The sequence below is a fragment of the Terrapene carolina genome, unplaced genomic scaffold (assembly GCF_002925995.2).
Source record: "Terrapene carolina triunguis isolate 2854851 unplaced genomic scaffold, T_m_triunguis-2.0 Scaffold26, whole genome shotgun sequence".
Lineage (NCBI taxonomy): Eukaryota > Metazoa > Chordata > Testudines > Emydidae > Terrapene > Terrapene triunguis.
In genome coordinates this window covers 3,928,298-3,944,959 of record NW_020664377.1, presented here as the reverse complement: position 1 = coordinate 3,944,959, position 16,662 = coordinate 3,928,298, and the positions used below count along the sequence as shown (strand labels likewise).

General features: G+C 43.8%; 1 protein-coding gene across 8 annotated transcripts in view; it reads right to left on the bottom strand.

Annotated features, from left to right (window-relative positions):
* The window catches only part of LOC113406352 (lysine-specific demethylase 6A), a 283,935-nt gene that overhangs the window by 74,156 nt on the left and 193,117 nt on the right, over positions 1–16,662 (bottom strand). For all 8 annotated transcript variants that reach the window (XM_026650736.1, XM_026650746.1, XM_026650739.1 and 5 more), the window contains one exon: positions 14,302–14,395. In XM_026650736.1, coding sequence (XP_026506521.1) covers positions 14,302–14,395 — 94 coding nt within the window. The remainder of the gene's footprint in view (positions 1–14,301; positions 14,396–16,662) is intronic.

Here is a 16,662-nt window from a genome sequence, read left to right as displayed (position 1 = left end):
CTCCAATACTTCTGTTAGTCTTAAAGGTGCCACAGGACCCTCTGTTGCTTTTTACAGATTCAGACTAACACGGCTACCCCTCTGATACATAACACAGGGGGCTGCATATGCAGCCCACAGTAGTAAACAGGTTGAGAACTACTGGACTAGATCACAATCAGACCTTTCGGCCTTAGAATCTATTAATGTTAACCAGTATTTTCTTCTTGTTTCCTTGTGCTCCCTCACTTGTCTTTTTTTTTTTTTTTTTTGGTCTAATGCTTAGATTGTAAATTCTTTGGGGGAAGGGCCACCTTTTTCTTATGTGTTTGTACAGTGCCCAGCACAACGGGGTTCTGGCCCTCAGGCACTATCACAAAACATAATACATATAATAGACAGATCCGTTTTATATAAAGTGTTTTATTTACACACCCCCACAAACCCCGCTCTTATATCTGTTAAGTGTTAGATAGGTTTTTATGCAGAACCTATAGTAAGAAAACATTAAAAGTTGCAAAGGGAACTGCTCAAAAGTCAGGAAATGAGACTCACATGCACATCCATAACAATAAAATCTAATTACATGAATACACTTTCCCCTCCACATGCTAGACAAAGTAAAGCAAAGCTGAGTAATCAACTGGTCAGTATCCATAATATTCCTACCTCTTTCACTGCAGAATATATGAGGTATAGTGATTTTCTCTAACTATTCTTATTAAATGTTTTTAATTGAGTTACTGAGTCTTAGATTGTGTTGAGGTAAAAGTCAGTATGGTATCTTCTAGAATGGAAGGTAAACTTCCACCTCTTATAAGAGACAGGAAGAAAAAGCTACTTATCCTTGAGACAGCCCACAAAAAGTTCCTCCCAGACATTATCTGTAGACAGTAGATGCACTGGGAATGCCTTGGGGACCACAAGGTGTGTTGAAAATAAGGAACAAGAGGTTACTGTGGGAAAAGGACCACCTTTAACCTGATGAAATACTACTGATGGCTCAGGCAGTGGTGCTATAAGAAGGGCGTTGGGATGTATGGCCACTAGGAAGCATTCATGGACAGAGGACTGTTCTCTTGGGATGGACTTCACCTGAGTAGGGAGGGAATTAGACTTCTAGGATGGAGGCTGGCACAACTGATTAAGAGAACTTTAAACTAGGAATTTGGGGGAGATGGTTGGGAGATGTCCAGGTAATCTCCATGCCGGATTTTAACATTGAGAGGGAAGAAAATGAAGTAAGAAAGGATACAGCCGTGGGTAGGAGAATGGACATAAGAAGGAAGGGTAGTGTAGATACCAGTCTAATAGGTGATACTGGCGGTAGAATGTCTGTGCCTAATCGGGTAAAGAATGCGAGAGAAGTAAAACAGCAAAAATTAAGATGTTTGTACACTAATGCGAGGAGCCTAGGTAACAAAATGGAGGAACTAGAGCTATTGGTGCAGGAAGTGAAACCAGATATTATAGGGATAACAAACACGGTGGAACAGTAGTCATAACTGGAGTACAGATATTGAAGGATATGTGCTGTTTAGGAAAGATAGAAATAAAGGCAAAGGTGGTGGAGTAGCATTGTATATCAGTGATGAGGTAGACTATAAAGAAATAAGAAGTGATGGAATGGATAAGACAGTTTGTCTGGGCAAAAATCACATTGGGGAAGAAAGCTACTAGAGCTTCCCTTGTGATAGTGCTTGGGGTGTGCTATAGCCCGCCGGGATCCAATTTGGATATGGATAGAGACCTCTTTAATGTTTTTAATGAAGTAAATACTAATGGGAATTGTGTGATCATGGGAGACTAACTTCTCAGATATAGACTGGAGGACAAGTGCTAGTAGTAATAATAGGGTTCAGATTTTCCTGGATGCGATAGCTGATGGATTCCTTCACCAAGTAGTTGCTGAACCAACAAGAGGGGATGCCATTTTAGATTTGGTTTTGGTGAGTAGTGAGGACCTCATAGAAGAAATGGTTGTAGGGGACAACCTTGGTTCAAGCGATCATGAGCTAATTCAGTTTAAACTAAATGGAAGGATAAACAAAAATAGATCTGTGACTAGGGCTTTTGATTTCAAAAGGGCTAACTTTAAAAAATTAAGGAAATTAGTTAGGGAAGTGGATTGGACTGAAGAACTTGTGGATCTAAAGGCAGAGGAGGCCTGGATTTACTTCAAGTCAAGGTTGCAGAAACTATCAGAAGCCTGCATCCCAAGAAAGGGGAAAAAACTCAGACAGAAGTTGTAGACCAAGCTGGATGAGAAAGCATCTCAGAGATGTGATTAAGAAAAAGCAGAAAGCCTACAAGGAGTGGAAGATGGGAGGGATCAGCAAGAAAAGCTACCTTATTGAGGTCAGAACATGTAGGGATAAAGTGAGAAAGGCCAAAAGCCATGTAGAGTTGGACCTTGCAAAGGGAATTAAAACCAATAGTAAAAGGTTCTATAGCCATATAAATAAGAAGAAAACAAAGAAGAAGTGGGACCGCTAAACACTGATGATGGAGTGGAGGTTAAGGATAATGAAGGCATGGCCCAATAGCTAAACAAATACTTTGCCTCAGTCTTTAATGAGGCTAATGAGGAGCTTAGGGATAATGGTAGGATGACAAATGGCAATGAGGATACGGAGGTAGATATTACCACATCTGAGGTAGAAGCCAAACTCGAACAGCTTAATAGGACTAAATCCGGGGGCCCAGATAATCTTCATCCAAGAATATTAAAAGAACTGGCACATGAAATTGCAAGCCCATTAGCAAGAATTTTTAATGAATTTGTAAACTCAGGGGTTGTACCGTATGACTGGAGAATTGCTAACATAGTTCCTATTTTTAAGAAAGGGGAAAAAAGTGATGTGGTTAACTACAGGCCTGTTAATTTGACATCTGTAGTATATAAGGTCTTAGAAAAATTTTTGAAGGAGAAAGTAGTTAAGGACATTGAGGTCAATGGTAATTGACACAAAATACAACATGGTTTTACAAAAGATAGATCCTGCCAAACCAACCTGATCTCCTTCTTTGAGAAGGTAACAGATGTTTTTAGACAAAGGAAACGCAGTGGATCTAATTTACCTCGATTTCAGTAAGGCATTTGATACGGTTCCACATGGGGAATTATTAGCTAAACTGGAAAAGATGGGGATCAATATGAAAATTGAAAGGTGGATAAGGAACTGGCTAAAGGGGAGACTACAATGGGTCATACTGAAAGGTGAACTGTCAGGCTGGAAGGAGGTTACTAGTGGAATTCCTCAGGGATCAATTTTGGGACCAATCTTATTTAATCCTTTTATTACTGACCTTGGCACAAAAAGTTGGAATGTGCTAGTAAAGTTTGTGGATGACACAAAGCTGGGAGGTATTGCCAATACAAAAGAGGGACCAGAATATCCTACAGGAAGATCTGGATGAGCTTGTAAACTGGAGTAATAGTAATAGGATGAAATTTAATAGTGAAAAGTGCAAGGTCATGCATTTAGGGATTAATAAGAATTTTTTTGTTATAAACTGGGGACGCATCACTTGGAAGTAACAGAGGAGAAGGACCTCGGAGCATTGGTTGATCACAGGATGACTATGAGCCGCCAATGTGATATGGTTGTGAAAAAAGCTAATGCAGTCTTGGGATGCATCAGGCGAGGTATTTCCAGTAGAGATAAGGAGGTGTTAGTGCCGTTATACAAGGCACTGGTGAGACCTCATCTGGAATATTGTGTGCAGTTCTGGTCTCCCATGTTTAAGAAGGATGAATTCAAACTGGAACAGGTACAGAGAAGGGCTACTAAGATGATCCCAGGAATGGAAAAGCTGTCTTATGAAAGGAGACTCAAAGAGCTTGGCTTGTTTAGCCTAACCAAAAGAAGGCTGAGGGGAGATTGATATATTTACAGAGAACAATCATGAGGGATAAATACCAGGGAGGAAGAGGAATTATTTAAGCTCAGTACCAATGTGGAGACAAGAACAAATGGATATAAACTGGCCATCAGGAAGTTTAGACTTGAAACTAAGTTTTCTAACCATTAGAGGAGTGAAGTTCTGGAATAGCCTTCCAAGGGGAGCAGTGGAGGCAAAAGACATATCCGGCTTCAAGACTAAGCTTGATAAGTTTATGGAAGGGATAGTATGATGGGATAGCCTAATTTTGGCAATTAATTGATCTTTGACTATTAGCGGTAAATATGCCCAATGGCCTGTGATGGGACACTAGAGAGGGTGGGATCTAGTTACTACAGAGAATTCTTTCCTGGGTGTCTGGCTGGTGAGTCTTGCCCACATGCTCAGGGTTTAGCTGATCGCCATATTTGGGGTCGGGAAGGAATTTTCCTCCAGGGCACATTGGCAGAGGCCCTGAGGATTTTTCGCTTCTTCTGCAGCATGGGGCACGGGTCACTTCTGGAGGATTCTCTGCACCTTGAAGTCTTTAAACCACAAGTTGAGGACTTCAATAACTCAGACATAGGTCAGGGGTTTGTTACAGGAGTGGGTGGGTGAGATTCTGTGACCCGCGTTGTACAGGAGGTCAGACTAGAAGATCATAATGGTCCCTTCTGACCTTAAAGTCTATGAGTCTAAAAGGGAATCAATCCTAAAAGCCTGGAGATCATTCATTCTCCAGATAGCCACTAGAAAAAAAAAAATCAGAAATATGATACAAGCAATGTTCTTCTGTGGGCTCCAACAATCACATTAGAAATTAGATCCAAATCCATGCAGTTTTACAAATTTGTGGAAAATATGAATTAGTCTTTTGAAAAAGTTACTTATTTACATTAGGACAATCAAACAAAATATGTCTGAATAGGTGTATGATGTGGAGAAAGGTGACAAGTACACTGACCAATGACAACCCTGAGTGAAATAAAGGAGATAGCCCCTAGGATAATGGGAATGAAACGGCAAAAAAATGCACTAAATTTCCTCAATCCCAGAGATCATCTTGCTAAAGGGAAGCTTTTTTCTTTCTTGCTGAAAGTTTGCATCACCATAGGAAAACATGCTGTACCCTTAGTGGAACATTCAGTAAACATACCAGTGACCACAAGAAGGGAAGTTCCTATGATATTCCCAGGAGTTCTGGATACCAGAACTTGCAAGCCACATTGGAGCAAATAAGACAGGGTTGTTTCCTATTTTACCTTCCTGATAACATGCGGGAGGAGTCGGGAAAAAAATCAGCATCAACACCTATCCCACAGATTGGCACAGATCACGGAGGCTGGGCCTCTTTTCTGCCCATAAGCACAATAAGGTAAAGTATTGGAATAAGGGAAAAAATGGAAGAAACCCTTCCTTTTGTACTGTTGGAGAAACTATTCTATTGACCTCAACTGAACATGGATAACAACTTCCTGACATAACAGATTCTATGAGAGACATTTCTGAAGAGAATGGAGGAGAGGGTTGAAAAACTATGATAGAAAATGCACATTGTTTGAATCAGATTTTTTTCCTGACTCCAACTGCAGTACCTGAGGGCAGATGTTGGTCCCTGGCAAAAACAAACCCCAAAAGATGGTAGTAAGTTTTGACTACAGTACCTAGCGAAGGCATGGACTATGCAACACAGTGAAAAGTAATAATGCACTAATCCCACAATCTAATTTTCAACAAATTAAAAGGTATCCCTTAAAATAGGGTTTGCTAACAATAATGGCTAAGAAAATAAAGAGGTTCTTAAATTCAAAGCATTCAGTGGCTGTTCTGGAACAAAGGTCAAACTGTACCCTGTAAGAGATTTATGTTGTACCCACTCAGTCTAGCTGCACTGCTGTGCCTCTGTTTTCCTTGCTTCTTCATCAACTCAAACTCTCAAATACAACGTTGAATTTCATCACAAATTCCCCCACTCCCAGGTTACATTATTGTTAAAACATGCGTTCAGCCTTTCACCCTTTTAACTCTGCTTTTGTCCGTTCCCCAAGGCTTCATAGTCCTTACTCGTCATTCCCCAGGGCTGCACAGTCACCCTTGTATCAGGGGCTCACAGTATTTCTCTACCAAGGTCTTACGCTAGTCTGGCTCTTGTTCCAGCTCATTTTATGAAAAGAGCTCCATCAATCCCACTCTGGGCAGCTGTCCTCCTCCCATTTTCTGTAAAGAGACGTATACCAGCTTTTCCCCAATCCCTGGTGTTTTTCTCTGACTGATGAAAATAGAGACTGCTTTTTATTTCCTACCTTGCTCACATGATCAGCCATATGACCTTGAGACTGTATCCCCATCATTCCTTCTGGCCTATACCTTCCAGAATTCGTGGCCTTAAAGGACTGAGGCCCTTGAACATGCACACTGGATTCCTACACTTAACAGACCAGTACCCGTTTGCCTTAAGAGGAAAAGTTCACAAACTAATGGTTATGGGTGGTCTAAAAGATTCAAAATGATTGAACCCAATCCCCTTACCTAAAGGATTACTAGATCTCAAACAAAACAACATTTCATTTTACAAATCAATGTCATTTTAGGTTAGGATTATTAAAAAGGATTATTTTTGTCTATACAAGTAAAAAAATATATGAAATGAAGAATGACGGCACAATGGAAGAAACTAACTCATGGTGTTTGTGTTATACCTCATAGCCTGGGTACGATGGCTGTGAAATATTTGATGTGCACACACGCATATATCTGCCAGAATACAAAAGTCCCCCTCCCAAACTAAAGTCCTTTCCCCTCTCAGTTAAACATTTATCTGAGGCTTGGACATCATCTAAATTTGCACCTTGCTCAAGAGGCGTTTCCTAGCTGAGAAAAGAAGTCTTTTTGCTGCTAGAACTGTCTTCTGCAGGAGTAAAAAATTCAACATAAAGACACAAATGTTCATAAAAAAATGTTCTTCATTTCTTTTGCCAGCAGCATACAATAAGCTTTCTTTTTACACCATTCTGGCAGAGATAATATTTACCTTTATTTTTCTTTAGTGCCAAATTATTTTTACACCTGGGTCATACTCTATCTGAGGAAGAATTGATTTATTATAGTCTACTAAAGTTCATGTTTGTGATAAGCACCATGGATCTGATGGAGTACATATCACTGGCAGTCAGGAACATAAACTGTGTATCATTTTACTTGAGTATTTTGGTTCAGGCAGTTCTGTCCTTTTGCCCACAAAGAAGTTACCACTTTATCACAATGTGGTGGCCTATCCTAACTGAGTAGATTCACTCAACATAATTTTTAGGGAACAAGTGACTCACAAATAATCATCACTCAGAGACTGAGTCTTTATGGAGAACGAACTACACTTTCACTACTTATAAGTTAGCATACTGTATAAAAGCATTGTTGAAAAAGCACTGTTTAAATGTTTGTGGAAATCTGTATTGCCATTGTATGTCTATGTTTTGTGGATGAAGGATATCTACTATTTTCCAAATACTAAATATACTTTTGAAAATTTTAGTGGAAAAAAACTGAAATGGAGAGACCATTGCCTTGACTGCAAAAAAGAGAAGGTTACTCACCTTGCAGTAACTGAGGTTCTTCGAGATGTATGTCCCTGTGGGTGCTCCACTCCAGGTGACGGTGCATCCCGGCGCCGTTGATCGGAGATCTTCGGTAGCAGTGCCTAGTCAGGACGCAGGTGCTCAGCTGCTGTCTCGCAGCATCGTTAGGGTCTGCCTGAGCACACGTGTCCCGCACCCCCCTCAGTTCTTTCTCTATCATAGAGATGTCTGGATTACTACTCTAAGTAGAGGGGAGGAGGGTGGGTAATGGCGCACACACAGGGACACACATCTCAAAGAACCTCAGTTACTGCAAGGTGAGTAACCTTCTCTACTTCTTCAAGTGCTGTCCCTGTGGGTGCTCCACTCCAGGTGAATGTGAAGCAGTACCCACTATGGCTGGTGGGACTTTGGAGTTGCGGCAATGACGGCTGTAGACAGTATGCGTGGCCTACTATGGCGTCTGCCGTGGTATCCTGCATGATAGCATAATGTTTGGTAAATGTGTGTTCAGATGTCCACGTGGCTGCCTTACAGATATCAGGAATAGGTACGCTATGGAGGAAGCGAACGGATGTTGACATAGCTCGAGTAGAATGAGTTCTGATGCCTTCGGGTGATTGGGCATGCTGAATGAGGTAACCGAATCTGATGCAGTCCGAGATCCACTTGGAAAGGCGTTGCTTAGAGATAGCTGCACCCTTCGATCTCTCGTTAGTGGAGATAAATAGCTGCCAGGACTTACGAAATGGTTTAGTCCTGTCTAGATAAAAGGCGATTGCTCGTCTGACGTCGAGGGTACGTACAGCTGCTTCATGCGGAGTCTCATGAAGTTTGGGATAGAATACAGGTAAGTATATTGGTTGGTTGGTTAAGGTGGAACACGGACACCACCTTAGGGAGAAATTTAGGGTGGGGTCGCAGGGTAACTATCTTTAGAGAAGGTTGTGTAGGGAAAGTAGGCCATCAGGGTGCTTCTTTCCCCTACTCTCCTTGCTGATGTTATAGCAACCAAGAAAGCTACCTTCATAGACATGTGGAGAAGAGATGAGGTAGCTAAGAGCTCGAAGGGAGGTTTCATAAGACTGCGAAGAACTAGGCTGAGATTCCAGGCAGCTGCTGATGGATAAATCTTAGAGATTTGGCAGGCCTGTGAGAAAGCATTTTATGGTGGGGTGGGCAAAGAGTGAATATCCGTCCAGCAAATCATGGAAGGTGGTGAGGGCTGCGAGGGTGCACTCTGATGGAGCTGAGCGAGAGCCCGTCCTGTTTTAGTTTCAAAAGGTAGTCTACGACGTTAGGGAGAGTCACGGTATGGGGTGTCAAGTGTTTATGGGAGCACCACACAGAGAAGCATTTCCACTTCTGCAGGTAAATCTTACGAGTGGAGCCTTTTCTACTATGCAGGACTTGCTCAGAACAGGCTAGTTCGTGGGTCTGGAACCATGAAGGAACCATGCCGACAGGTGGAGTTTCTGGAGCTGCGGGTGAAGAAACTGGCCGTTGTCCTGAGAAAGCAGATCTGGTCTGTTGGGGAGAGTCCGTGGAGGACGCATGGACATGCGGAGCAAGTAAGGATACCAAGTCTGTCTCAGCCAAACTGGGGCAATAAGTATGACCCGGGCCTTGTCGTCTCTGATCTTGCGTAGAACCCAGTATATCAGAGGGATCGGTAGGAAGGCGTACATGAGAGAGTTGTTCCATGGGATGAGGAACGCATCTCCTAGGGATGCAGTCCCAAATCCCACTCTGGAGCAAAATAGGTGGCATTTGTGATTCTGGGTTGTGGCAAAGAGGTCTATCGACGGTGTGCCCCAGTGGGAGAAGAGCTATTGTAGTATCGTGGGATGTAATTCCCATTCGTGTTCTTTGGAGAAGTGTCTGTTGAGTGTGTCGGTGGTAGTGTTGTGACATCTGGGTAGGTATGAAGCGATAATTTCTATGTGGTGTTGTATGCACCAATTCCATAACTGGATGGCCTCTATGCATAGGGAGTGCGATTGTGCTCCCCCCATCTGTTGATGTAAAACATACATGCTATATTGTCCGTTAGGACCCAGACAGATATGTTCTTTATGAGGGGGAGAAAGTGAAGGCATGCTTGTCTGACTGCTGTGAGCTCTAGGAGATTTATATGCAGACGCGTCTCTGGCAGGGACCAGTGGCCCTGTGCCGTGTGTCCCCCCGAGGTGTGCTCCCCAACCGATCAGGGAAGCATCTGTGGTGAGCATGGGTGCCGGGGAGCGTTGCTGGAAAGGAACGCCCATGCAGAGGTTCTCTGGTCTTGTCCACCATTATAGGGAAGCTAGTACGTTCACTGGAGGAGTTAGCATCATGCAGAAGCTGTGTCTGCTGGGTTTGTAGTTGGAGTTGAGCCAACCCTAAAGACATCTCATGTGCAGCCTGGCGTACTTGACCACGAAGATGGTGGCTGCCATGTGGCCAAGGAGCTGTAGGCAAATTCTTGCCTGTGTCCTGGGACGAACGGAGAGCGTGTGTATGACATGTGTAATAGTGAGGAATCTGTTGTGTGGGAGTGATGCTCTGGTTCGGATTGAGTCCAGGTGAGCGCCGATGAATTCAATCTGCTGTGTAGGTGTCAGGGTGGATTTTTGGAAGTTTATTTGCAGACCTAAGCTGTGGAAAAGGGCGAAATGGGTAGCTCGTAATGTCTCGTCGTATGAGTTGCCTTCGATGAGGCAATCGTCTAGGTAGGGGAAAAGTATGATCCCGTGTCTGCGGAGGCGGGGCACGACTACGGCTAGGGTCTTGGAGAATACTTTCGATGCTGTGGAGAGTCCGAAAGGGAGTACCCTGTATTGAAAATGGTTGTGTCCGAGTGTGAATCGCAGGAAGTGGGCTGGATGGATGGATGGATGTGAAAATAGGCGTCCTGTAGGTTGAGGGCTGTGAACCGGTCCCCTTGTTCCAGCGCGGGTATTATTGTGCCTGGTGTGATCATCTTGAATTTCTGTACACGTACGAATTTGTTCAGTCAGCGAAGGTCTAGTATAGGCCTCCATCCCCGGCTCTTCTTTTGGGTCAGAAAGTAGTGGGAGTAGAACCCTTTTCCTCAATGTTGTGTCGGCACAGGTTCCACTGCACCTAGCTGTAGAAGATGAGCCACTTCTACGCAAAGTAGGTGCTCATGAGAGGGGTCCCTGAAGAGGGACAGGGATGGGGGGAGGGTAGGATATAAAAGGGATGGAGTAACTGGACTGAACTATTTCCAGGACCCAAGGGGCCTGTGTGATCTGCTGCCAAGTATGGTGGAAAACCTGGAGGTGGTGGCCAAATGGGCAAATAGGTGGTGGAGTCAAGAGGTGGTCGTGCAGACCCTCGACCAACGCTTCAAAATTGTTGTTTGTTTCCCGATGGGTGGGAGGTAGCTGGTTGTGCTTGGTTTTGTCTGCGCCTAGGTGGTCTAGCGCGATTCCTGGCTACATCGTATGGTCTGGGCTGGGGCTGGTTATATTGTTGTGTGTGTGGCCTCTGATACGGTTGATACCGTTGTCTCCTGGGAAGGGATGGGTAAATGCCCAGGGTGCGCAGGGTCGCTCTAGAATCTTTCATAGTGTGAAGGACTTTGTCGTTTTTTTTGGAAAAAAAGCTTATCTTTATCAAAGGAGAGGTCCTCCACTTTGGTCTGCAGGTCTTTGGGGATACTGGATGCAGACAGCCAGGAAGATCTGCACATAACCACCGCAGTGGCGGTAGTGCAGGCTGCTGTGTCTGCCATGTCTAGAGATGCTTGTAGGGCCGTTCTGGAGACCAATTGGCCCAGGACAAGGACTGACAAAGTCTGCTCTCCTGTCCTCCGGGATATGGGAGGTAAAATCAAAGAGTTTATTGTAATTATCGAAGTCGTAGCTTGCAAGTAGGGCGGAATAGTTTGCAATTCTGAATTGCAGAGTGGAGGAGGAGTAGACCTTGCGGCCCAATAGGTCAAGGTGTTTGAGGTCCTTGTCTTGCAGGGTGGGCCGGTAGTGTGGCTGTTTTGTCCTGTGTGTCGCTGCATCCACTATAAGAGAATTCGGTTGTGGATGGGAAAATAAGAAGTCTACGTCCTTAGCAGGAACATAATATTTACGGTCAGCCTTTCTGCAAGTTGGTGGGATAGAGGCTGGGGTCTGCCAAAGGGTGTCAGTTGGTTCTAGGAGTGCTTCATTTATGGGGCGTGCAATCTTTGAGGGCGCAGAGGGTTGGAGGATTTTGAGGAGTCTGTGTTGTCTCTCCTGGACCTCCTCTAAAGGGAAGTCCTGGCTGAGTGCCACCCTCTTGAAAAGTTCTTGGAATTGTTTAAAGTCGTCCACATTCTGTGGAGGCGGAGGCATGAGGGCTCCATCTGGAGCTGATGGAGAGTTAGGAGTTGGTGAATCAGGGTACGGTCCATAGCCCATCTCTTCGGGGGGGGAGGGGGTTCAGGTGCTCTAGAAGTAGACGGAGCTGGACATAGAGGCGCAGAAGAAGCTTGTGGTCTGGTGGAAGAAGGATGAGGACGAGTGGCAGCAGGAGCTGTCCAAGGGTACCACTGAGGCCAAGGCACGGGATAAGAGAAGTTAGGTGCCGCCCATGGTGGGGCGAAGTAGGGAAACTGAGCCTGGTGGTTGTGAGCCGTGTCCTGAGGTGCAAAAGTTTCCGATGGAGGAGGAAGCAGGTGGGGAGAACTCCAGCAGCTGCTGCATATCAGGCTCGCTGTCAGTGAAGGTAGCCAGGTCAGGTGGGGAGAACAGCTGGTCAAAGAGTGAGCGCTGTGTGTCAAGGAGCAAAGAGTCAGGCTGAGGGGCACTGAGATGTCGTACTGACTTCAGAATTGCTGCTGCTGTTCCCTGGGCTGTGATCCTGCTGAGAGTGATCTCTGCTCAGAAGCGTTCACTGACTTCTGTTTTGCTTTCCCCGGTGCCACGGGCCATTTGTAGGCCCCCTGCGGGAAGTCCGCTGCTGCTGCTGGAGTGGCAGGCAGGCTCAGTGCCGACTTTCTTGTCGGTACCGGGGCAGAACGTGATGTTGGCACCAGCTCTATTTTCGGTGCCATGGGGACCGGTGCCGAGACCTTCCCAGTACGGGAAGTCAGGTCCCTGCCTCTGCGCTCCGTGGGAGCCATGGCTGAGATGTTGGGACGGTCGGAGGCGCCTGCCTTCGGTGCTGTCAGCACTGAGGGTAAGGATCTCGCAGGAGACCCTTTTCCCTTTTGAAAGCCTCTGGACGGAGACAATTGGGCTTCCTGCCTCTTCGCATGAGAGGGTGAAGTCGCACTCCCGATCGGTTTGGAGCTGGCCGGGGAGGGTGAGGGAGAGGGTTTGCTATTGCCCGTCTCCATAAGCGGCTGCAGGGATTTCTCCATCAGGAGCATTTTCAGCCACAGGTCCCTGTCATGACAAGCCCTGTTTTTGAGGTTGGTACAATGGATAAACTTGGCAGGGACGTGTGTCTCGCCGAGGCACTTCACACAGTGTGAGTGTCCATCGGACCGTGGTATAGAGTTTTGACAGGAAGCACATTTCTTAAATCCCGAAGACCTGGCATTATTGCACTAGGAATGCCAGGGGAGTGTCTAAATGGGAGACAAACTTGAGGAAAAAGGTTTTTTGTTTTGTTTTTTAACTAAGTAAATATTCTAAAGGAAGGGAAATAACTGGGCTATTACTAACTAACTATTTCTCTCTCTTTGTACTTGTTGCCTTCAGAGACCAGGGAAGAGGATCAGAATTGCCCCGAGTCCCGTCTTTAGCCAAGGACAGTTGAGAAGGAACTAAGGGGGGTGCGGGATGCGTGCGCTCAGGCAGACTCTAACGAGACAGCAGCTGAGCGCGTGCGTCCTGACCAGGCACTGTTACTGAAGATCTCCGATCAACTGCGCCGGGATGCACCGTCACCTAGAGTGGAGAACCCACAGGGACAGCACTCGAAGAAGAACCTGACCCACATTTGAATACCTTCTCTTACTCCGCTTATGGGTTTCAAAAGTATGGACTAGTGATTATTTCCTCAAATCAACCTGATCTGTAGCTGCTGTGGTGTCTCTACCATTCATGCTCTTACATGGCAGATGTAAATTTCAGCAAGTTTTATTTATTTTTACTCCTATGCAGAAAATCAAAAGCTAAGCAAATTAAATCCAAGCAATACACAACCAATCTACATCACAAAATGCAAACATTATAGACAAATTCTTGATGAAGTCATCTGCCAATTATCAAAAAGGAAAGGAAGACTGAAGGAAGCAGACTAAAAAAAATATTAAAAATATTAAATTAGATAAAAACATGACAGTAGTGAATGAAGAATTCTCTGTATTAAATAAAAAAAAGTGAATATACTTTGAAAATATTTTTATAAAGCCTATGTGATAAATGAAGAATGTTCTACCCATCCAGTAGAAAGCCTAGACTAAAGAATATACCTGAACTTTCGAAAACATGGAAAATGACTCCAGCTTTTAGGTTTCTTTTCACTCATTTATGCAGTTTCCATTATAAACCCTCCCTACAAATAAAACAAATATTTTGTGGCAACTGGTGCTTAACCGCTCCTGTTTTTCACCAAAATTCTCCACTATACTGCACAATATACTGTTAGTATAAATCACCATAATATCCAAGAACCTTACAAATTATAAAGTTTCCATTAAAGATCTGTCTCTCTCCTCCCTTCTACTAGTAGAGAGGTTATTTATGGTTATGTTATTCTCTCTGACTTGGGTAAAAACCTCATGAATTTTTGACTCACTGGAAATAGAGCCTTCAAAAAGCATCTTCTGAATGCACTAATTATTAATTGCAAAGACACACAGCAAAATAAAAACAACCAGAGAGGCAAATCCAAACACACACACAAATAAAAAAAAATTGCTTTTACATACCTAATTGCTGTAAGACAGTTGCCTTTACTTGTACAGGAAGGTTTTCGGTCTGCAAAAGTTGTTCATAAGCTTCCTTTGCAGAGTGATACTTTCTCTGCAGGGGGGGAAGGAAATGGATTATTCATAAAACTTATATCCTACCACCAATAGTAACTGTTACACAGCACTGATAGCACACAAATGCATTCCCAGAAAATCTACAACAAAATTTCTTGTATACAGTGCAATGAAAGCTTTAATGATGAAGATACATAGTGCAGTGGAATAACCTGTCTGAAGATATAACAGTTGGTATAAAGTCAATACATAAAACAATATAATGAAGAGGAAAATTTTGCAAAAGAGTGGTTTAGCCAGTTTTCCTACATATGCATCATGCCATTCATATTCAAACCAATGGTCACTGCAATATCAAAATGGGTTTTCTTAAATTTGGCCCTACACTTCTATACTGTTTTAGTCAGGGTGTATACTGAGCTCATTGCTATAGTAACAGAGTGAAGTTAAACAAACTTGTAAATTCCTCCCACAAACTACAAAACAGAAATGAACAGAAATGAAGACCCCGTTTACACTTAAAAATAAGATCGGCCTAGCTACTTTGCCCAGGGCTGTGCAAAATACAGCACTCTGAGCACTGAAGTTATCTGAACCTAACCCCCTGTGAAGATGCAGCGAGATCAACAGAAGAATTCTTTCGTCAACGTAGCTGTCGCCTCTTGCAGAGATGGATTAACCACATCAGTGGAAAAACCCCTTCCACTGATGTAGAAAGCATCTGCACTATGGCGCTACACCTGCATCGTTGTAGTTGTGCTGCTGTAGTGCAGCCATGCTCTAATGTTGGTGGCTGAGGCAGTTTGTAGATGATGCAAAAAAGTCAATATTTTAAAATCTATTTTTCTATAACTTATGGCTGTAGGTAGCATTCACTGTTTATTACCCAGTAGTAAGATGATTTCAGTCATACTGGGAGCTATGATTTTCAAATATACACAGCCACTAAAGGTACTGGAATATATTAGCAGCATTAGGATATTCTATCTCAGGGGTCGGCAACCCTTCAGAAGTGGTGTGCCGAGTCTTCATTTATTCACTCTGATTTAAGATTTTGCGTGCCAGTAATATATTTTAAAGCTTTTAGAAGGTCTCTTTCTATAAGTCTATAATATATAACTAAACTACTGTTGTATGTAAAGTAAATAAGGCTTTTAAAATGTTTAAGATGCTTCATTTAAAATTAAATTAAAATGCAGAGCCCCCCCGGACCGGTGGCCAGGACCCGGGCAGTGTGAGTGCCACTGAAAATCAGCTCGCGTGCTGCCTTCGGCACGCATGCCATAGGTTGCCTACCCCTGTTCTATCTTCTCATCCTCTATTTATACAAGATACGCTTGAATCGTGAAAGTGTTCACTTTCTAATTCATATGTACTGTAGAAGCATGGGCCCCCATCTGCAAACCTCTGAGTAGTTGTGGCACTGTACCTCAAAGCAGCACCCTGGAACCCCCATATTCACCACTGTCATATAATTATGATATGTTTTGTACAAAGTATGCCTTGTGAAATATCATTTTAAAAGGTCTTGATCTGTTAAACATTAATATCTTGTTGGACTGTATGTGCTATCATTGTATGGGAAGTTATAAAGTTTTGCTGTGTGTGTGTTACTGAAATATGTTGGGAGGTTAGGAACACCCAAAACCAGCCTTTTGGGTACAACAATGGAGCAGCCAGACGCTGCTGATGGCCCATTAAAGGGAGTCCACACACTCAAGGACTATCCTAGGAACTGTATACAATGGAGACGGCTTGACCCACATCATAGCAAAGACTCTTTCTAGCAAACTGGAAGAAGCTAGAAAAGAGGGAAGTGACATCACTACTTGTCCTCACTCCCTCCCACCCCCCACCACTCAACACCTGGAAACATGTCTGGAGGACAAAGTCTTCTGAACTGGGGAGGTGGTTCCAGGCTGAAGGAGAGTTCCAGCCTACCCATCGAAGATCTGTAACCTGTTTGTACTATCTGCCTGATTCAAATATTGTTTAGTTTATAGAATTTAAGACTGTGCACTTATTTTTGTTTTCTTTGGTAATCGTCTCAATTCATGATGCCTACCACTTACAATCCCTTAAAATCTATCTTTCTGTTAACAAATCTGTTCTATATTTTACCTAAAACAGTGTGTTTTGCTTGAAGTGGTAGGGAAACCTCTGCTCAGTGAACAAAAGCTGGTGCATGTTCTCAACACAATGAGGGAGGGATGGACTGGGTAACAAACTTACACTGGTCAGGCTTCTGACCAGGGCAAGACGGTACACCTCTGGGATCCTAGGCTGGGGAGAATAGGCTGGAGC